This window comes from Cetorhinus maximus, chromosome 32, assembly GCF_964194155.1.
Source record: "Cetorhinus maximus chromosome 32, sCetMax3.hap1.1, whole genome shotgun sequence".
In the NCBI taxonomy this organism is placed as follows: Eukaryota; Metazoa; Chordata; class Chondrichthyes; order Lamniformes; family Cetorhinidae; genus Cetorhinus; species Cetorhinus maximus.
In genome coordinates this window covers 15781818-15805216 of record NC_135910.1, presented here as the reverse complement: position 1 = coordinate 15805216, position 23399 = coordinate 15781818, and the positions used below count along the sequence as shown (strand labels likewise).

The 23399-nt window shown below is 44.9% G+C and overlaps 1 protein-coding gene across 1 annotated transcript; it reads right to left on the bottom strand.

Moving 5' to 3' along the window:
- Nucleotides 1-10326: 10326 nt before the first annotated feature.
- On the bottom strand, nucleotides 10327-21555 carry h3f3c (H3 histone, family 3C). Its single transcript, XM_078533363.1, has 4 exons — nucleotides 21431-21555; nucleotides 17698-17850; nucleotides 13646-13799; nucleotides 10327-11059 (listed from the first exon to the last, which is right to left on the bottom strand). Exons 2-4 carry the CDS (start codon nucleotides 17823-17825, stop codon nucleotides 10931-10933), a joined length of 411 nt encoding a protein of 136 aa, XP_078389489.1. The 5' UTR covers nucleotides 17826-17850; nucleotides 21431-21555; the 3' UTR covers nucleotides 10327-10930.
- Between the last annotated feature and the right edge of the window lie 1844 nt (nucleotides 21556-23399).

Here is a 23399-nt window from a genome sequence, read left to right as displayed (position 1 = left end):
TTAAATACTATGGCTACAAGAGCCACAGTCCCACCCTAGGGCTACGATTTACATTCCTGTTCAGTATGGAAGTGCCATCTTTTGAATGAGACACTACCTTGAGGCCCCTTGAGAGAAAAGACCACTATTGTGAAGAGGATCAGGAGAGTTCTCCACGGTGTCCTGGTCAATATTTATCCCTCAATCAACATCACAAAAAGCAGATTATCTGGCTGTTATCACACTGCTGTCTGTGGGATCTTGCTGTGTACAAATGGACTTCCCCGTTTCCTGCATTACAATGGGGACCGCATTCAAAAATATTTCTTTGGCTGCGATGCGCTCTGAGATGTCCAGCGGCCTTGAAAAGTGCTGCAGGAGTGCAGCGAAAATGTCTCGGTCTAACATTTTCAGGAGAGTTTCTCTGCTCTCCCCTTCACCCTTTATAACTTTGACAGAAGTGCTGCTGGAATTTGGCGGGATTTATTGGGATAGCCCGAACAAAGAGCTGGCAGTAGCATATTGGGCTGAATGGCCTCTCTTTGTGTTGGGTGATTCAATGATCTTACTGTGTGTCTGGCTGATGGAGCTACACACATAATGACCCACTTAGATGAAGAGTTAATCGGGGCTAATCAGGATTTAGAATTGTTTAATAAAGGGTCTATTGACTGTTAGAATTTAGGTTATTAATGCATCTCCAGTGGCATTGCTCATGAGCAGCCTAAGCTCGGGAGCGCAATTGTGATAGTTAACTCCTAACTCAATGTTGCTCTAAATGGGCAAATACAAGCTGTTACAGCTACTTTCCTGCTGTGGCCTAGTGGGTAACACTCTGGCCTCTGAATCAGAAGATTGTGTGTTCAAGCCCAACTCCAGAGACTAAAACGACAACATCTAAGGTGACATCTCAGCCTAGAGCTGGGGATGAAGGTGGTGCATTGATAATATCACTGGGCTCTTAGTAGCCAAGGTTATGTAAAGAGAACATGGGTTCAAATCTCCAACCTTGGCAGTTGATGGAATTTAAATTCAGATTATGATAAGGCAGGAATGGTAACCATCTCAACAATTTTTGTAAAAACCCATCTGGTTCACTAATGTCCTTTAGGGAAGGAAATCTGCCCTCCTTACCTGGTCTGGCCTACATGTGACTCTGGAGCCACAGCCATGTGGTTGACTCTTAACTGCCCCTCTGAAATGGCCAAGCAAAGAGTTAGCCTCGCCAGCTACACTCACAACCCACAAAAGAGTAAAAAAGTACTGAGGGAGGTACCATCTTTCCGACAAGGCATGAACTGGGACACCGGGGAGATCTCCCCCTGCTCTTCCTTTAAAATAGCGGCCATGGGATCCTTGGGATCACCCGGGATGGCAGACGGGGATTTGGTTTAACCGCTCATCCAAAAGACAGAACTGAAAGATCTTTCAAAGAAGAACTGAGATTTCTCCCCGGTGCCCTGGCCAATATCTATCCTTCAATCAACATCACTAAAAACAGACTGTCTGGGTCTTGATCACATTGCTGCTCGTGGGAGCTTGCTGTGTGCAAATTGGCTGCCACTTTTCCTGCATTACAACAGTTAATACCACTTCAGTGATGAATTGGTTGTAAAATGTTCAAGGATGTCCTGAGACGCTATATAATCGTAAGTCGTTCCATCATTCACAATGTAAAATTGCCACAGGAACTCCCCCTGTTCATATATAAACAGATTTGGTTTACAGCCAGAGGCTTAGTTAAATCGAAAGATTGCGCCAATTTCCATGGTGATTTACATTAAGTGAATATCTGATTAACTGTTATCGTAATTAGTGGAATATTCAAATAAAAAATAATTACCTGACGTAGGATGGCGCTAAGTCCTACCTCTGATGGGGAAGATGTGGAATCACGGATGATGTTCAGGGGGAAGAAATTCATTCACAAAGCGGCACTTTACACAGACACATCGATCCTCAAGGGTCAGAGAGGGCCCTGCATTTTCTCCCTCATTGGCATCAGGATATGAGGAGAGATTACACAATATAAGGTTGTATTCCCTTGGATTTAAAAGGTTGATTGAATTCTTCAGGATTTAAGGGGTAGAGAGAGAAAGAGACAGAAACTATTCTTGCTGGTCTGACCTTTTAGCAGTGAAATTAGGAAACACTTTGACACGATGTTTGGAATTAGAACTCTCTTCTGCTGTTGATGCTAGATCAATGGTTAATTTTCAAATTCAGCTTGTTTTTTTATTCATTGGATGAGTGCATCACTGGCTAGGCCAGCACTTATTGCCCATCCCATATTGCTCTTGTTCAGGGGGCATTTTTGAGAGTCAACCACATTGTTGTGGGTCTGGAGTCACGTGTGGGCCAGCAGGTTTCCTTACCAGACCTCACGGTAATGAGGCAATGGTTTCATGGTCATCATCAGGCTTTTAATTCCAGGTTTTTATTGAATTCAAATGTCACCATCTGCTGTGGTGGGATTTGAACCCATTGGGATTTGGGGTCTCTGGAATACTAGCCCACTATGCCACCACCACCACCACCAGCACCTCCCCTTGGCGGGATATTGAACAAAGGTGGGCACATGGAGTTAGGTCACAGATAGCCATGATCTCATTGAATGACGGAACAAGATCAAGGGGCTGAGTGGCCTTCTTCCGCCCCTAGTGTCTCATTTAGACAATGTTAATTCCTCAGGTTCAGTTTTGTTGATGTCCAGCCTCCCTGTGAACCATCTGCAATGTTTCCCTCCTTTACTCCAGGCTTGGGCACATTATCCAGGCCGACACTCCCCAGTGCAGTACCGAGGGAGCGCTGTCCTGTTGGAGGTACCATCCTTTGGATGAAACATTAAACCAAGGCCCGGATTTGCATTTATATAGCACCTTTCACAGCCTCAGGGCGTCCCAAAGTGTTTTACAACAAATGAAGTGTTTTTTTTGAAGTGTAGTCACTGTTATAACATAGGGAAATGTGGCAGCCAATTAGCACACAGCAAGCTCCCGCAAGTAGTGGTGTGGTCAGTAATATAGGTTGAGGGCTGAATGTTGGCCAGGACATCGGGGAGAACTCCCTAGCTCTTCTTTGACATTTAAAAAAAATTCTTTAACGGGATGTGGGTATCGCTGGCTGGGCCCAGCATTTATTATCCATCCCTAATTGCCCTTGAGAAGGTGATGGTGAGCTGCCTTCTTGAACCGCTGCAGTCCCTGTGGTGTAGGTACACCCACTGTGCTGTTAGGGAGGACCAGGATTTTGACCTAGTTGCGCTGCTGAAATAGTGCTGTGGGTTTTTTTTATATCCATCTGAGATGGCAGACAGAGCTTCAGTTTAACACTTCATCAGAAACACAGCACCTCTGACAGTGCAGCACTCCCTGTGGGTCTTTCTTTTAATCCCTCTATATCTAATTGCTCTCGACCTTGGTACTTAGTGCTGACGATAGGAGGCATTCTGCTCGACTAATGTCCCAACGCGGTGAAAATTCAGACACATATTGTCATGGCAACACAAAAATGAGCAGGGCAGCAAAATGTGACAACAGCTCCCATTATCCTGCGGAACCTTAATAGTTTTCCATCAATCTATTTTAAAACACGCAGGGACACACTTAGGTAAAGGTTAGAGATGTGCTCAATGTGAGCAGAGAGGCTTTATGGAGCACTGAGAGAGGATTAAGCAGGTCGATAGATTATTAATGACAGGGGGGTATTACATTAGAGTGGACTGGCAGGGTGCAGTCCTGTTTTTAGCCCTGCTTAAGGAGGATTACAGGAGTTGGATGTCAGCAATGATGTTGCTCTAATTCTGCTCACCTCAGGCAGGGCACAGCAAATAGACGGTGAAGGACACTGGGCAATTTGAGGTGTTGGCAGACTTTTACACACAGTCTCCAGAAATGCACCTAGAGTTTTCTCAGTGGCTTTTCCCCACATCTCTTCGGGACTCGCTGGGTTAACGATGGGGTCCGGTTACATGAATGCTGGCTGCAAACAATGGAGGCAGTTGGGCCATGTCCCTGATCCTCTCCTTTCCTGGCATTGAGCACTTTGCAATAGTCATAAGATAGAAAGAGCTTGCATTTCTGCAACACTTCTCACCAACGTCCCAAAACACTTTACGCCCAATGAAGTACTTTTCGAAGTGTAGTCGCTGCTGGAAAAGCAGCAGCCGGCCTGCGCACAGCAAGATCCCGCAATCAGCGACATGACACTGACCAGATTATTTGTTTTGGTGATTTTGATTGGAGAGGGTTTTGCGGTTAACCTGAAAGACGGCACCTCCAACAGTGCAGCACTCCCTCAGCTGGAGTGTTAGCTTGAATTTTTGTGTTCAAGTCCTGGAGTGGGACTTGAACGGGCAATCTTCTGAAACAGAGGTGATGGTGCCGCGGCTAACACACATCACCGCTACCAGAGAGTTCCAGGCCCCTACTAAGTTAGGTGACCCCAGCCAAGGTGATATCAGGGACACTATCATTGAACTCAGTGTTCTTGAGCTAAGCAGTCAGCAAGGGTTTCTCCTCCTGATACCTACTGTAAATTGTCAGTTATCTTGGCCCCTTCTCTAAATCCCTCCGTCTCTCTCATTTTCTGACCTCCTTTAAAAACCCACTTCTTTCACTTAATTTCCATTCCTCTCCTAATCTCTGTTCCTCATCATTTTTCTGTGAACACTCCAGGACTTTCTAGGGTGCTAAAGGTGCCCTGTAAACACAGGGACAGGGTGAGGGCCAATTATGATGGTCCCTATAGTCGAAGAGTCCACTGGCGCTCACCGTCTAGACCCCTGAATAATGAACATCCTCCTGCCTTAAGTGTTTTTTGATATTCTCTCACAGGAAGTCAGCATCGCTGGTAAGGCCCACAATTTGTTACCCGTCGCCAATTGCCCCTTGAGAAGGTGGTGATGAGCTGCCTTCTTGAGCCGCTGCAGTCCATGTGGTGTAGGTACACCCACAGTGCTGTTAGGGAGGGAGTTCCAGGATTTTGACCCAGCGACAGTGAAGGAACAGCGATGTATTTCCAAGTCAGGATGGTGTGTGGCTTAGAGGGGAACTTGCAGGTGGTGGTGTTCACATGTGTCTTTGTCCTTCTAGCTGGTAGTGATCATGGGTTTGGAAGGTCCTGTCGAAGGAGCCTTGGTGAGTTGCTGCTGTGCATCTTGTAGATGGTACACACACTGCTGCCACTGTGTGACTGTGGTGGAGGGAGTGAATGTTTGTGGATGTGGTGCCAATCAAGTGGGCTGCTTTGCCCTGGATGGTGTCAAGCTTCTCGCGTGTTGTTGGAGCTGCACTCATCCAGGCAAGTGGGGAGTATTCCATCACACTCCTGACTTGTGCCTTGTGGATGGTGGATAGGCTTTGGGGAGTCAGGAGGTGAGCTACTCATCGCAGGATTCCCAGCCTCTGACCAGCTCTTGCAGCCACAGTATTTATATGGCTGGTCCAGTTAAATTTCCGGCCAATGGTAACCTGCAGGATGGTGATGATGGGGGACTCAGTGGTGGTAATGCCGTTGAACAGCAAAGGGAGATGCTTAGGATTTCTCTTGTTGGAGACTGTCATTGCCTGGCGCTTTGGAACTAGTCCTGAAGGAGTCAACGCCTTCAGGTAAGGAAGAGAGAAAACTGAAGACAGCCAAGTAAAAACCTGTTGGTTCAGTTTAGATCCTAGATGTTGGTGGCGATCTGCCTTGTCCAGCTTTTATTGTTGCAGTTATTCACTCGGCCTATAGCAGGCGCTTTACTGAGCAAAGAATCTTAATCAGGTTCAGCTCAGTCAGGGAAAGAGGGTGACAGAGGAAGACCAAGAACAGAAGAGATGGTGTTTCTAATAAAGGATCCCAGACCTGAGACATTAACTCGGTTTGTCTCTCCACAGATCTGCTGAGTGCTTTTCAGTGTTTCCTGTTATTTCATTTCCGATTTCCAGCATCGGCAGCAGTTTGTACAACCCAACTGAAACTTTGCTTTTGATGCCCTCTCCTGGAGTGTTGGCAGTATTACATCCTGCCCTTTATTGTAATTAATTATTTCATTTCAATTTTTTTGGTGCCGATACAGAGTTAGTGGATGTCAGCGTCAATGCCAGTGTCAACCAGTGCCAATTCCAGTGCAGTGAAATTTGTATCAATACCAGTGTATCATCGTCAATTCTGCTGCAGTGCACTGCCACTGGCAATTCCGGCGTCATTGAAAATTCCAGTATAAGTGTCAATTCCAGTGCCAGTGCTAGTTCCAGTGAAAACGTTATTCCCAGTGCTGGTGTCAATTCCAGTGTCAGCGACAATCCCAGCATCAGTGTTAATTCCAATGGAAGTGATAATTCTAGTGCCGGTTTCAATTCCAGTGTCAGTGACAATTCCAGTACCAGTGTCAATTCCAGTGTCAGTGACAATTCCAGTACCAGTGTCAATTCCAGCATCAGTGACAATTCCAGAACCAGTGTCAATTACAGTGTCAGTGACAATTCCAGTACCAGTGTCAATTCCAGTGTCAGCGACAATTCCAGTATCAGTGTCAATTCGAGTGTCAGTGACAATTCCAGTACCAGTGTCAATTCCAGCGTCAGTGACAATTCCAGAACCAGTGTCAATTCCAGTGTCAGTGACAATTCCAGTACCAGTGTCAATTACAGTGTCAGTGACAATTCCAATACCAGTGTCAGTGACAATTCCAGTACCAGTGTCAATTACAATGTCAGTGACAATTCCAGTACCAGTGTCAATTCCAGCATCAGTGACAATTCCAGTACCAGTGTCAATTCCAGTGTCAGTGACAATTCCAGCATCAGTAACAATTCCAGTATCAGTGTCCATTCCAGCGTCAGTGACAATTCCAGTACCAGTGTCAATTCCAGCGTCAGTGACAATTCCAGAACCAGTGTCAATTCCAGTGTCAGTGACAATTCCAGTACCAGTGTCAATTCCAGTGTCAGTGACAATTCCAGTACCAGTGTCAATTTTAGCGTCAGTGACAATTCCAGTACCAGTGTCAATTCGAGTGTCAGTGACAATTCCAGTACCAGTGTCAATTCCAGCATCAGTGACAATTCCAGTATCAGTGTCAATTCCAGTGTCAGTGACAATTCCAGCATCAGTAACAATTCCAGTATCAGTGTCAATTCCAGCGTCAGTGACAATTCCAGTACCAGTGTCAATTCCAGTGTAAGTGACAATTCCAGTACCAGGGTCAATTTTAGTGTCAGTGACAATTCCAGTACCAGTGTCAATTCCAGTGTCAGTGACAATTCCAGTACCAGTGTCAATTTTAGTGTCAGTGACAATTCCAGCACCAGTGTCAATTCCAGTGTCAGTGACAATTCCAGTACCAGTGTCAATTTTAGTGTCAGTGACAATTCCAGTACCAGTGTCAATTCGAGTGTCAGTGACAATTCCAGTACCAGTGTCAATTCCAGTGTCAGTGACAATTCCAGTATCAGTGTCAATTCCAGTGCCAGTGACAATTCCAGTGTCAGTGACAGTGACAAATGCTACAATCCCCACCCAAACATCATCAGGTTAGGAACTACATCCAGATCAGAAGCGAAGTGTTTGGTCACCTTTTCTAACATCTCCTTTGGCAATTTTCTTCCTCTGGAGAGCCTTGGGGTGATTCAGTACGTCTATGGCGCTCTATAAATGCAAGTTGTTACTGTCCCAATGAAGCTCCTTAAAGCCCAAACCCAGATGGACATCTCCTTTACTGCACCTCACCTACTGGCCTCTCCAAACAACTCCAAGCTGTTCCTAAAACCTCAGCCCTCTGACACTGGGGATCAAGTTGGCAGATTATTTTCCTCCAGGGCTTGAGTTTCTCCCTTGGGTCGCATTGAACAAAACACAGGATATAAATTGGTGTTATTGAGGTTAACCAGCTTCCCTCCATATCTCGGGATATTGACCCCTCTGCTGCCACAGGCTGGATAAATTCAAATTTCCTTACTTCATAGAATGACACAACACAGGCCATTCAGCCCATTGTGTCTGTGCTGGCTCTTTGTTACAGCCATGCAGTTAGTGCCATAACCCTTCTCTTCCCCCCCATAGACCTGCAAAATCTTTCCCTTCAAGTATTTATCCTTTTGAAAGTTTTACTGTTGAATCCGCTTCCACCGCCCTCTCAGGCAGCGCATCCCAGGTCACAGCGACTCAATGTGACAGTATTTCCTCTGGTTCCTTTGCAGTGAGGGAATCCCAACTTCAAGCTTGCTGATGGTTAATTCTCCCCGACAACCATGAGGCTTGGCCGCCATTCCTGTGTAACCAGGGAGCAGCATTTTCCTGTTAAGATTCCAGGTTTCCAACTGATTGGATGTCACGGATTGACTGGGACTGTCAGCAGTTTAATTGAGAACCCAAACTTGTCAATGACTTTTGAAGGTTGCTTTAGGTCTGTTCAGGTGGTTCACAAGACTTTGAATGATTAATTATGCAATGAAGGTGTTTTCTACTTGAATGTACTTTAGTCGTTTTGCAGCCACTGTCGCAATGTAGGAAACGCAGCAGCCCATTTGCACACAGCAAGCTCCCCACAACCGGCAAACTTAATGGTAGCCAGATAAGCTGTTTTAGTAATGTTGGTTGAGGGATAAATATTGGCTCCAGGGCAATACGAAGAACTCCCTCTGCTCTTCTTCAGTAGAGTGGCTACGAGATCTTTTAGTTCGCCTGAGAGGGCAGGTGGGGCCTCAGCTTGACGTTTCATTCTGAAAGATGGGTGTCTCTGACAGTGCAGCCCTCCTTCAGTACTGGCACTGGCAGTGTCAGCCTACAATTTGTGCGCCATGAGATATTGAGTAAAGTCCCACCGTTCGCGGGGTGTAGGGGGGTGGGGTGGTATGATCCCACGAAATCTCGCAAATGGCAAAATCACGAATGCTCAACTTGTTTTTGAATAGGACTCAAGTAGCTGGGTCCCAGCCTTGCAAGAGCAGGGTTGGGACTCTCCAGCAAAACTGTGGTGCAGTACCTGTATAGGACAGATGGGGGACCCTCTGAGCAATGGATCGGTGAAGATTTAAAAATGAACGGAGCCTTTATTGTAGCTCTGGACCCAGCAATTCTGACATTCCCGGGTTAGTCCCTTCATTCGGGCCGCGCCTCAGCTGAAATCATTTCGGTCTCTGCTCCGTCGTGGCTGCCGTGTCCCCAGGAAGAGAGAAGAAGAGCGCGGATAAGCGAACATTGCTCACACGAACAAGGAAGCCGCAAAGGACGGCACTTTACTGTACGATAAAAGGCATCGTTGTGGCTGGAGACCAGGGAGACTCAGTACGAACTGCAATCGCACCATTTCGCCAAGATTTCCACAGGTTAGAAGCTCCCCCCACCCCACCCCAAAAAACTCAAACCGCAGAATCTCAAGCTGCCAGAACTATACCAGGAACATCACATCACTGTCAACAAGTGCACAGGTCAGGATCAGATTGCGTGATTATTAGTAATGAACACATTTAAGTGAAATCATTCTGATCTTTTAAGATAATAGGAATCTCAAAAGACTAATAGAAAACGGAGGTGCATTATTTGTCACATGGAATCTGATTGGCACAGTATTTTTTACTCTTCAGGTTCTGACCTTATACCCCTAACGCCTCTGTAACATCACCCGATTTGCCCGTCTTGGCTCATCTGCTGCTGCGACTTTCAACCATCCCTTCATTACCTCTAAACTTGACTATTCCAACGCACTCCTGGCTGGTCTCCCACATTCTACCTTTCTTAAAGTTGAGGTCACCCAAAATTCGTGTCTTAATTCACAGCAGGTCCCGTCCCCCTTTCATCCTTGCTCTCGCTGATCTATACTGGCTCCCAGTCAAGTAATGTCTTGATTTTAAAATTCTCATCCTTGTTTTCATATCCCTCCGTGGTCTTGCCCCCTCCCTATCTCTGTCATCTCCTCCAGCCCCACAACCCTCTGACACCTCTAATTTTGGCCTCTTGTGCATGCCCTGTTATAATCGCTCCACTATTGGTGGCCGTTGCCTTGAGTTGCCTCTGCCCCAAGTTCTGGAATTCCCTCCTCACGCCTCTCCACGTTGCTTTCCTCCTTTAAGACACTCGTTAAAACCTACCTCTTTGACCGAGCTTTGTGTCATCTGACCTACTATTTCCTTTTGTGGCTCGGTGTCATACTCCGTTTTATAATGCTCCTGTAAAGTGCCTTGGGCCATTTTATGATGTTAAAGGGGCTATATAAATATAAGTTGTTGCTGGGAGGAGGTGAGCTGATCTCCGGATGTCTCTATTTAGGCCACTTCCTCACAAGTTGTGCTTGAACAATATGCTTAAAAGGGGCACGTCAGATTAGACATAGTTTGAGTCAAAATCCCATGAGCAAGAGCCAGCTCACATCAATAAAGACGGAACTTTTTATTTATTTTTTTCGTATCTATTTAATATTACTTTTCAAGGGAAAATTTTGAAATTACAAAGATCAGAATCAAACATCTTGTGACATTTAAGATTGCAATAGAAAAAAAACATATCATGCCTACCCCTATAATGCAGAATTATCAAACATAAGTGAAAAAAAAACTCAAAAATAAAATGCATTGTGATCTGAATGCATATCTTACAGATTGCCTGATAGAAGCAGGTTCAAGTGTTTCCTGCTCAGTGTATTGTACTGTAAATTAGGTTTTGTTACAAAACCATGTATTGTATAAATTCTCCCCCTTTTTTTTAAATGCTTGCTGGTATGAAAAAAAACGAATTTTACAAAAAACACCACTGAAAGTTAGTTAACATCACAACAAAGATTCCTTTTTTTTTCCCCGGACATACAAATACAGAAGACCTAAAACCTCTTTTCAAAACAATCAAGATTATATGCTCAATGTTGCAGCCTACTATGAATAAGAATAAGAAAAAAAAAAATGATAGCCTTTTACTAATAATACAGAGGACCCACGGTAAAACATGATTTTTCTCTTTGTTTTCTCTTCCACGTTTAAGCACGCTCCCCTCGAATACGGCGGGCCAATTGTATGTCCTTCGGCATGATGGTGACGCGTTTGGCGTGGATGGCACACAGGTTGGTGTCTTCAAACAGACCAACCAGGTATGCCTCACTGGCTTCCTGCAAAATAACGGAGGAGAGCAGTCACTGGGTCACTTGAGGTCGGAAAGAAAACCACCACAGTTTCATTACAGAAAATTGGCAGCACAGAAACAGGCCATTTAACCTCAACTGGCCCACAATGGTGTCTATGCTCCACACCAGCCTCCTCATCAGCATAATCTTCTATTTCTTTCTTTCCATACACTTATCTAACTTTCCCCTTAAAATACATCCATACTATTCACTTCAACCACTCCATGTGGTAGCAAGTTCCACATTCTCCCCACTCTCTGGGTAAAGAGGTTTCTCCTGAATTCCCCACTGGATTTATTAGCGACTGTCTTATATTTGTGGCCCCTGGTTTTGGTCTCGCCCCACAAGTGGAAACATCTTCTCTACGTCTATCCTACTGAATCCTTTCATAGTCTCAGGTTACCACTCAAATCTTCTCTTTTCCAGAGGAAAGAGCCACAGTCTGTTCAATCTTTCCTGATAGGTATAAGCTCTCAGTTCTGGTATGAGTCTAGTACATCATTTTTGTACCTTTGTCAGTGCCTCTATATTCTTTTGAGAATGTTGAGACCAGAACTGTTCACAGTACTCCAGGCACAGTCTAACTAAAATTGGCACTTCATTCTGTTTCCCTTCCCCAATATGTTCTTGTCAATGCTGCACTTACTGTGCAAACAGAGTTGGCTTTGCTTTGACAACATTAGAAATGCAGGTCCCTTTAAGAGTAAACCAGGACTAGCTCCAGAGTGAATTGAGAGCAGGTGATGCTCATTGAAACCTGTAATTAAGAGCTGGGTTTTTTCCCAGTAAGAGGGGGGTTTTTGTTTCTGGACAGGGTAAGGATACAGAAGGGAAGAGTGGAAACTGGTGTTTGTACTGAACTGTAATTTAACAATAAAACAGTGTTGATTCACAGAATGTCTTCTGCTGTCTGATTCGGTAAATGGATATCCACCTGTTAGACATGCTAGGCCTCTCTGGAGGACATTATGAGCAGGATTACATGGGGCAAGGTGATGAAGACTGTAGTGTAGCGGTAATGTCACTGGACTAGCGATCAAGAGGATTTAAATTCAATTAATAAAATCTAGAATTGAAAGCTAATCTCAGTAAATGGTGACCATGAAACTGTGTAAAAACCCATCTGGTTCACTAATGTCCTTTAGGGTAGGAAATCTGCCGTCCTTGCTTGGTCTGGCCTATGTGTGACTCCAGACCCACAGCAATGTGGTTGACCCTTAAATGCCCTTGGGGATCGTCTTGAAAGCCTCTCAGCTTTATTCAGGAAGGCAACTCATCACCACCTTCTCAAGGGCAATTAGGAATGGGAAATAAAGGCTGGCCTTAGCAGTGACGCCCTCACCCTGTGAATAAAAAGTTGAGAAATTGGATTTCATTAAGGTAATTTTAGGCCTGGCACCAGATTCAAAATATCTGCGACTGTGAAAACTGCCGGATTGTAAAAACACAACTGATTCACTTTCCCTCTTCAGCAAAGGATCTGCCACCCTGCATGAAACTCCAGATAGACGCTAAGTGGTTGGTTCTTAACACCCCAGGACAACTAGGGATGGGCAATAAATATGGCCCTGTCAGTGCCCCAATAGCAAAAATAAAAAAGGCTATTTGGCCCATCAAGTCCACCCCTTCTGTACCCCACCCATTAGAGGAGAAACAGTTCTGCATGCATACTCCTGGATCGCACAGGTAATCAAGCAAAACTATTCAGGCACCTTTACATCTCTGTTATTTGACCTGCATGTGTTGTCTTCTGAACAACATGTCCTCACCCAACAGCACAGGAATCAGAGATCCTTGGAGTATTTCAGCATCTCAGCCCATAAACCATGAATCCTATTCCTAACCAAATGTGTATCTAGCTCATTGGAAAATGAACTCATCATCCCTGCATCAACTGTACTTGTGGGGAGCCTGTTGTTTAGTTTTTTTTGGGGTTATTTGTACGCCAGGCAAATGGGCAGCACGAACTTTTAGAAAACTCTCTGGAATCCTAAAACGCTCCTAACTTTAAAAGTCACAGTTTGAGAGAAGAAAGCAGAACACGCCAGCATTTCTTCCATCTGCTGAAAATGGTCTCTACTGGAACAGCAAAGATGAACCTCTGTTCATGTCGCTTAGTCTCAGCACTATGTATTTTACGATTGTGGCTTCAGGCAGCACACACTAATTTGCAACCACCTCCCCCTTTCTCTCATCAAAGTATAAATTCTTCTGTGTAGGTCATTCGACTGCAGGAGCATCACAACCAAGCCTATCCCCATCCTTGAACTTTCCAGAGTCTTTGCTTGGCAAATTAAGAGCAGGAAACCTGGGATCATTTCTCTCCACCCTTAAGAATTTAGGGGTGCTGAATTTAACTGTTTCCCTGCTGTCTCTCCACACTCAATGGTGCCAACACAGACCAAGCATCAACCCTTAGACTCCTTGTGTGTGTGACTCGGGACCATATTTACCCACGAAGCCATCAGGGGAAGATTTTCTCCCCTGCAGGTTTCCATCATATGGGACTGTGGAGAAAGATGTGGTGAAGCAGTTTGCATCTCGGACTCGACTTGCACCAGGACTGCTTACCTGCAGAGCCCCGATAGCAGCGCTCTGGAACCTCAGGTCGGTTTTGAAGTCCTGTGCGATCTCACGCACGAGACGCTGGAAAGGCAGCTTCCTGATCAGCAACTCTGTGGACTTCTGATATCGCCTGATTTCACGCAAAGCCACAGTACCAGGTCTAATTGAGGAAGAAGAAATATTAGTTATTAAATAATTTTTTTAAATGTATATCTTTTCAGCATACCTGGTCTTTCAACCATTTTAGAAATAGAGGGTAGAACTTTTCAGATGGTGAGATTTTCTGTCCCACTGCTGAAAAAGTTGAGGGGAATGCACAATGGGGAGGGGAGCAGGAGTTGGATTGCAAAGGCTGGGGGCGAGGAGAGTGGGGGTATGGGGAGGAGAGGGAGCACCTGAAGGGCAGGTGTCTGTCTAGTGGCCCCAATCAAGAAAGGGGCCCATGAGGGAGGTACCCCATCCCCTCACTTCCTGCCTGAGGCCCAGGCTGGCTGAACTCCTCCCACAGGTGGAAAAATTGTGGCTGGACAGGAAGCGGCCCTTCAATTGGGGCAAGGCAGGCTGACCACAGCAGGAAGGACACCCACAGAATTTTATGGCTTCCCTGCAAACCCACCCTTGGGAGAACCGTAAAATTCTGCCCATAGGAACAGGAGGAGGCCATTCAGCCCCTAGAGACTATTCTGCCATTCTTTATTCTTTCATGGAATGTGGGCATCGCTGGCAAAGCCAGCATTTGTTGCTCATTCCTAATTGCCCTGGAACTAAGTGGCTTGCTAGGCCATTTCAGTGGACAGTAAAAAGTCAACCGCATTGCTGTGGGTCTGGAGTCACATGAAGGCCAAACCAGGTAAGGATGGCAGATTTCCCTCCCTAAAGGACATCAGTGAACCAGGTGGGTTTTTACAACAATAGATGATAGTTTCATGGTCACCATCACTGAGATTAGCTTTCAATTCCAGATTTTATTCTGATATCACTGCCATGGGGAGAGTTGAACCCATGTCCCCAGAGCATTAGCCTGAGCCACTATGCCACAGTCTCCCCTTATTCAATGAGACCTGGCTGATCTGTATCTTGTATGCTGGGAGCCACCTTCTTGAAATGCTGCAGTCCATTTAGTGCAGGTACTCCCACAGTGCTGTTAGGGAGGGAGTTCCAGGATTTTGACCCAGCGACAGTGAAGGAACAGCGATATATTTCCAAGTCAGGATGGTGTTCGACCTGAAGGGGAATTTGCAGATGATGGTGTTCCCGTGCATCTGCTGCCCTTGTCCTTCTAGGTGGTAGAGATTTGGGTCTGGAAGGTCCTGTCAAAGGAGCCTCAGTGAGCACGTCCTGTAGATGGTACACACTGCAGCCAGTGTGTGTCGGTGGTGGAGGAGTGAATGTTTAAGGTGGTGAATGGGGTGCCGATCATATCTTTTAGTACCCTTACTGAACTGAAATCTAACCAGTTTAAATTTTCAATTGACCACCAACCTTAACAACAGTTTGTGAGGAGAGAGTTCCAGATTTTCATTATCCAGATTTCTGAGTTGGCTTTGAGATGTTTTTAGTCAAGTTGGTGCTTGTTATTTAAAATTAATTCAGGTAAAGATTTCTGAATTAAATATAGATTAGCAAGAATAAGAACTTTATGTCAACCTACCTTTCTCCTTACAGGTACTGATGGAGAATATTTCTGCACTATTTTGTGCCACGGTTTCTTGGCTAGAGGCTTCCAAGTGAATTGCTTGTGTAAACAGGATTGTAAAATCAAACAGCTCCCTCTTAGTCATAATGACACCGGCAGAGACCATTTGACCCATTGGGTCCATGCGCAGAGGCCATTTGACCCATTGGGTCCATGCCAGCTCTCTGTAGAGCAATCTAGTCAGTCCCGTTCCCCGCTCTATCCCGCAGCCCTACAAGTTCATTCCCCACAAGTGCCCTTTCAATTTCCTTTGAAAATTATTGTTTGTCTCCGCTTCCACCACCCTCATGGGCAGCAAGTTCCAAATTATGGCCGCTCGCTGCGTCAAAAAAGTTCATCCACACACCTGTCCTACGCACCCCCTGCCCAAAACCTTAGCGGGATCCCTCGTTAATCTTATGCTCCCTCTGTGCCCTAGGGATGATGGACGTTTAAAGGTCGGGAGGTGAGGCAGAGTGAATTGAAATACTGCACTCTGCCACTAGGGGGAATGCAGTCTACCAAGCTCACTGTGGGCCACTAGTGGCAGAAACACAGTATTTCGGCATTAATAAGCCAGGAACATATGGAGCATTGTGACATACATAGTCCTGAGCTCACACCAAAGTGGAAAGCTAGGTTGTGGTGTATATGCCTCTTCATATTGGGCATCCATCAGAAAAGAGGCTCACCTTTGCTTCCCCTGTTGGCTCAGTGGCTTTTATCTCATGTGTAGCTCAGCCACACAATCCAGAAATATATTGTGCTTTGATCCCTGGGTCTGTGGGGTGGGGGAGGATGATTTGCCAGGGTTCCCTATGCTAATCACTAGTCAGAGACAACTGTGGAAAACGTGATAGCAAGATATCAGGAAGTGCAGATTGGCTGTGATGCCTTCACAGGTGAGTAGGCTGCGAATATCCTTTGACAAGGTTCACACTTGAATATTAACAACGTTGGTAAGATGTCAATTGGCAACCAGCGCCCTTTTTCTAGTATTCATTCATGGGGTGTGAGCATCTCTGGCAAGGCCAACATTTGTTGCCCATCTCTAATTGCCCTTGAGAAGGTGATGGTGAGCTGCCTTCTTGAACCGCTGCAGTCCATGTGGTGTAGGTACACCCACAGTGCTGTTAGGGAAGGAGTTCCAGGATTTTGACCCAGCGACAGTGAAGGAACGGACATATAATTCTAAGTCAGGATGGTGTGTGACTTGGAGGGGAACTTGCAGGTGGTGGTGTTCCCATGCATCCGCTGCCCTTGTCCTTCTAGCTGGTAGAGGTTGCAGATTTGGAAGGTGCTGTCGAAGGAAACCTTGGTGAGTTGCTGCAGTGCATCTTGTAGATGGTACACACACTGCTGCCACTGTGCGTCATTGGTGGAGGGAGTGAATGTTTAAGGTGGGTGCCAATCAAGCGGGCTGCTTTGTCCTGGATGGTGTTGAGCTTCTTGAGATTGTTGGAACTGCACTCATCCAGGAGAATCTGATTTGTGCCTTGTAGATGGTGGACCTGAACGGTGACTAATGCTTTCAGTGAAAGGGAAGAACTGGAATACTAAACAGACTCCTAGAACTATGAATATAACTATTTATACCTGTATGTGGCAAGACCAGAGTCTCTCAGGTATGCTCCAACACTGACGATTCACGGGAAGCTTTTTTATTAATGCCGACAAGAGAGTGGATAACTTAAAAGTAGATTTTTTTTAAACCAGATTCAAGTGTCCTGTGTGAACTATGCCTGTCATGGAGCTGAAAGAAATCACCAACATTGGCAAAGCCATGCTGTTAAACAAGAGGGTCCATCAGAGCAGATACCCAGCACTGACACCTTCCCTCAAGAGTGGCCTCCAATACCTTCGGTGTAGGGCTGTCCCAACACCAGCGTTCATGAGAGCTCTCTGAGCAAGACTCACAGTGTTTACTGTTATTTAGGGCTGGTTTTCTGCCGGTGACCCAGATCATGTCAGAACTGTATTAAGACTGTACCCATGTTCCCTCCCCCACCCATTTCCCCACCAAAGCTCATCCCACGCAGGAACTTTGCAACCACCATTCAGATGAGGTTTGCAGTCAGAGTCACGTGGGAGCTCAAGTTTGGAGGACCATTGTCCGGGGCACTATGCCTCCCTAGCTTCCCTCTCCCCCAATCGTCTTGTTTAATGAGGTGCAGGTCTGAAGAGAGTCAATATATAACTGTGTCTTGACATTTTAAAAACTAGCTCTGTGTCCTCCACTAAAACAATAGGGTTTCTGTCTCCCAAACAGAGCAAAAAATAAGAATAAATGATTGTGGTGACATGTGGAATAGGCCACACAGCACCCCTCCTTTCAAAGTGAATGTAGTGGGATCCTAGATGATACAAAGACTGTGAGACCTGCCTGTAACGATGGGGTTTCTTCACTCCACCAGTGGAAGGGGCACTCTTGCGGGCTGCCTTGGTGGCAAGCTGCTTGCGTGGGGCCTTGCCTCCAGTGGATTTACGAGCGGTCTGCTTTGTACGAGCCATTGTAAGGAGTTTTCACACCGAGATGCTGTGAAGAAAGCAAAGGAAGGAAAATGCAACATAGTCAGCAAATGAGAGACATTCAAAACGCTGGACGGAGGTGCGAGATAGTACAAACATTATCTTTGGTTGCCCTGGGAAACACTGGCAAGGTCAGTGAAAAATTGGTAGGAATACAACATACATGAAAACAGAAGTGGCCCAAGACTAAAAACTCAAGATATAAGATACAGTGTTATGAATAATTCACTAGGAAAATCAAATGGAAAATAGTAAGCTTGATTCGTGCTCAGGAACTTGCATCATGTCACATTTAACAATTCTTGATATTGCCATCAGATGGAGCTCTGCACATCTGTATGGAGATAAGCAATCCTCATGTTTGACTTGTTGGCACTGGTTAAAATGCTCAAGATTTGTGCTATTAGCTGCTCACCAGGGGGAGGGATAGCGTGGAACTGCCTTTTCAGCTTTGCTACTTGGGCAAGTATCATTCTAGTTTGACTATAAGACAAAAAATAGGTACATTGCTACCAGCTGCTAAGTCCATGTGCAAATCTGAAAGGTGGAGGGACTTGCTCATTGCAATCATTTGCAACTCTTCCGTGACCAATTTGTTCAGCCAAAGTTAAGATATTCACCCAATTCTATAAACTACAACACACACAGGCAAAAAACTTCAAGTCACAAACAACTTGTGTTTATATAACACTTTAATATAATAAAACCCTCCAAGGCACTTCACAAGAGCATTACAAAACACATAAAGAGATATTAGGGCAGATGGAAGAAGTATATTTTGAGGGGTGTCTTGACTGAGGAAAGTGAGCAAGAGAGATGGAGAGATATTGGGAGGGAATTCCAGAACTTGGGGTCTAGGGAACTGAAGGCACAACCATCAATGGTGCAGTGATTAAAATTGGGGATATTCAAAGGCCAGAATTAGAGGAGTGCAGAGATCCTGGTGGGGGGGGGGGGTGTGGTGTGTGGGGCCAGAGATTACAGAGATAGCGAGGAAGCGGGGTGATAGAGCAATTTGAAAACAAGGATAAGAATTTTTAAATCGATGGATTAACCAGGAGCCAATGTAGGTCAACACATTTTTGGATGAGCTACAGAGGATGCTGCCCAGGAGTGCAAAATAGCTGAAAACTGATAAACAATCGTATCTGTAAGCTTCTGCAAACAATTACATAAGGAAAATCAACATTCTATCAATGTAAAATACAGTTCATCATTAAAAAATAGGCTTTTCAAAAAAAAGCTTTTTTGTAAGTAAACTACATCTTGTATAGCAAATGAGCAATTCAGTCAAAATGTCTTTAAGGAAATAGGTTAACACTTGGAACAAATGGTCCGCATAAGGAACTGTAAGGCTTTCAAAAAGGAAGCAGTTCTTGCATCTGTAGGGATCCGTGGAGCTGTCTTACAAGGAAGAAAGTGGATGACTAGATGGCGTTCTGCTGTAACAGGCAATGGCAGCACCCAACCAAACACATACACAGATTTGATAGAGGTGTTCAGAATCATGACACAGATCTGACAAAAGAGACAGGGAGAAACTGTGGCCGAGAACCAGAGGACTCTGGTTCAAGGCAATTGGCAAAAGCAACATGAAGAAAAACCTTTCTACACAGTGAGCGATTAGGATCTGGAATGCACTGCCTGAGAGTGTGGTGGAGGCAGCTTCAATCATGGCTTTCAAAAGATAATTGGATAATTATCTGGAGAAAAGATTTGCTGGGTTATGGGGAAAGGGGGAGGAAGGGGACCGAGTTCCTCTTGCAAAGAGCTGACATACACACGACAGGCCGAGTGGCCTCCTTCTGTGCTGTTGTAACCATTCGATGATTCAGCACAAAAATGGTGGTTGTCTTTTATCAAATCAAACGTTTAAAGTTTCTTCTTCAAAGTATGGAATCCCTCTGTTAAAAATATATATTTTTAAAAGCTTCACTCAAGTTTAACTCGATTTCCCTGCTTCAATGGAAAACTATTCCACTGACCAACGTGGCATCATTTTTTTTTAAGACTGTTCATGTAAACTGAGTCAAAGCTTGGGAAAAAAAACTCCATCTAGCGCCCCAGTGAAATTCGGTAGATTTGCACGGAGCACATTCATTGGAAAACCTACTCGATGGGTCGAAAAAGAAAAAGTCCCCTACAATTAACCAGGTTGAAGGTTCATTCCCAAAACACTCGGGGCGGACTAAACTTTTGTGAATGGAATTCGACAGTGACATGACCCAACTACTGCCCCCTTTCTAAACCAGTAGGGCCTGTGACCAAAACAAAAATCCACCCCCCATAACTGACAAGTCGGTCTGCTTTCCACCAAGAAAATTTGACATTCCTACATCTCTTATGGTTACAAGATCATTCATTACATTCTGCTCACAAAGCAGTTTTGCTACAAAAAATTATTTACAACCGCAAATTGAAATTTGCAATTGCATTTATCTAACTTTGCAAATTGCAATGCATGTTTTAAAATAAATCATGAATCCAAGCGTTATACACTTTGAAGGCAATTAGTGCATGTATTAAATTAATTCAACGTAATTTAACATTAAACTTGCATAAACCCTTCAATCTCTTATTGTTATGCAGTCTGAAGTCATGGGAAATCCCCCGTCTTGGCTACATCAGCTCAATGTCAGCTGATCCAGAGTGCGAACGGGATCCTGGGATTTGTAGTTCCTTGGGAATGCCCCCAAACTTCAATGGCAAGGGAGGGAACTACAACGCCCAGAGTGCACTGCGAGGATAGCGCATGCGAGCTCCTGCAAACCTCCCTTATCGCTCCATGGCTGCAAGAGCAGGGAGAGAAGGAACTACAAACACCCAAGTTGAACAGCGGGCGACCGTCGCGCCTGCGTGGACCCGAGCCGTCGCCTCCCCCGCCCCCCACACCAATGATTGACAGCCACCGCCAGCCAATCGCCAGCGCGCCCGGGAGGGCAACCCAAGCGGCCGAGATGACAGACAGGGGGGGCCAGCCAATGGGCGCGGCGGGGCCAAGGGGCGCTATCCAATCGCAGACGGAGGGCGGGTTCCGGAGGGGAAGAGGGGGCGTGGCTTGGTGGTTTTTTTTAAAACCAAGTTCGGTTGGTCGGCTGCGCAGGCGAGCGCGAGAAACATGAAGGCGCTGCGAAAGCGAAGCCATGGCAAAGGGGGAAGAATCGACTGCGGCGGGAGCGGAAAAACAAACAAGCGACCAAAAAACACCACAAACTCGACAATAGCCACCAATTCCTCTCAGAATCCAAAATCAGAGTCTTTAAACTTCCTGAAGAGATCTAGAAAGCCGATTTCGAGCGATTTTTTTTAATTCCTTAAGTGAGAGCGGCGGCTTTTTTTAAAAAACAAAACAATTTTCTCTCGAAGCGCCAAGGCCTTTTTTTGTGTCTCGGGGCTGAGGCGATTTTTTTTTTCTCTCTCCTCTCCTCCCTTCTCGACGGCTTTTTTTTTCCCCCGGCGGAAAGTTGGAAGTTTTTAAGAAAAAAAACAAAACAAAAACCGCCGCAAGTCGGGCGGGAGAGGTAAGGAAGGGTTCCCTCGGGCCGAGGGGAGGACGGCGCCGGCCGGCCAGCGGAGAGAGCGCTCACCTTTTCTTTCCCTCGAAGGAGAAGCCCAAAGAGAAGCGAAGTCGGGTCTGACACAGACAAAAGGGCCGTCGGTCTGTGGGACTGAGAAAATGGCGGCCGCAGGGGCGACAGGCCCACAATGCACCACGCGCACCCAGGGCATCAATAGACAAGGGCAAGAAACTTGGCCAACTTGCCCAACTCTTACTCCTACCTTTTGGCTTTCTCTCTCTATCTCTCTCTTTTTTACTCTTTTTTTTGCCTCATTTTTTTAACCCCAATTTTTCTCCCCATGAACCTTCACCTCCAACCAAAATCAACCAATTTTTCTTTTTGGATCATCTTTCACTTGTCCAACTACTTAATTGTCTTTTTTTGTTGTGTGGAGGCATTCATTCCCCCTCCCCGCCACCATGAACCATCATTTGACCCAGTTCTCATTTGGATCATGTTTCGTTTGCCCAACAATTTTCATTGTTTTCTTTACCCCAATTCGGATTTTACTTGCTCAACTTCTTCATGGGTTCTCCCATCTTTTTAACCCCCTCCGTTTTCCTCGCCATGAATCTTTGCCTCCATAATCAACCAATTTCTCTTTTTGATCATATTTCACTTCTCCAACTTTAATTTTTTGTATGGGGGGGGCCTTCATTTTTTTACCCCCACGAACCGTCATTCAACCAATTTGTCTTTTTTGATCATGTTTCGCTCTCCCAACCTTTTCATTTTTTTGTGGAGGTCTTTTTACACCCCCCCCCCCCCAACTTACTACTTCATTCAGCTAAATTCTCATTTTTAATTTTAATTTTACTAGCTCAACTTTTAAATGGGTTTTTTTACCCACCCATTTTCCTTGACATGAATCTTCACCTCATGAGCCAACCAATTTCTTTTCTTTTTCATCCTATTTCACTTGCCCAACTCTTCATTTTTTTTTGTGGAGGTCTTCATTTCTTAACTCAATTATTTTCATCGCCTCATAATTCAACTAATTCCTTTTTAACACACATTTTACTTGCCCAGTTTTTAATTGGGCGTTTTGGGGTTTTTTTGCTTTCTTCCCCCGCCCCCCATCATATTTTCCTTGCTATGAATCTTCATCTCAAGTCAACCAATCTCTCCCTTTTGATCATATTTCTCTTAGCCAACTTTTTCATTGGATTATTCAGACTTATTTTCACCCAATTTCTCTTTTGACTATACTTTTACTTGCCCAACTTTTCATTGGATCTTTTTAGGGTTCTTCATTTACACTTTTTTTTTGCCCCGTGAATCATCGCCTCATAATTTAACCAGCTTATTTCTTTTTTCAAATTGTAATTTTACTTGCCAAACTTTTTGTGGGTTCTCCCTCCCCTATTTTCCTTGATGTGAATCATCATCTCATAAATCGACCAGTTTCTCCTCTTTGATCATATTTCACTTGCCCAACCTTTTGCTGGGTTTTTTTGTGGCGTCTTCATATTTTCCCTCATGCACCTTTACCTCATGATTCAATCAGTTCCTCCTCTTATCATAATTTGATTTACCCAACTTCTTTGATGGATTTTTCTGTGGTTCTTCATTTTTTACCCCTTGAACTATAACTTCATAAATTCAACTAATTTCACTTTGTGATCATATTTCATTGGCCCAACATTTTCCTTGTTTTTTTGAGTTCTTTAAATCTTTACTTTCATTTTCACCCATGAACCACTGTCTCATAATTCACAGTTTTCACTTTTTCATAATTTTACTTGTGAAACATTTTCATAGGTTCTTCATTTGTTCACATCTCTTTCCGCTGCCCCCGCCCTGGCTATTTCTTTTTGCTGGAAACCATCACATAAATTTAACTAATTTCTCCTTTTTATCATAGTTTTATTTGTCCAACTTTTTCATTTCACTTTTTGGGTTTCTTCACACACATTCCCCCCAAGCCATTGTCCTTGCCATGAATCTTCACCTCACAAATCAACTACTTTTTCCTCTTTTTGATCACGTTTCACTT

Bases quoted from the DNA above. Each gene is read 5' to 3' on its own strand.
- h3f3c (XM_078533363.1), bottom strand. From the start codon at position 17,825: ATGGCTCGTACAAAGCAGACCGCTCGTAAATCCACTGGAGGCAAGGCC. The intron at 13,800-17,697 runs GCAGGTCTCACA...TTCCTCAATTAG, and splicing joins AAGAAACCCCATCGTTACAG to ACCTGGTACTGTGGCTTTGC. The intron at 11,060-13,645 runs GTAAGCAGTCCT...GTTATTTTGCAG, and splicing joins CTGCTATCGGGGCTCTGCAG to GAAGCCAGTGAGGCATACCT.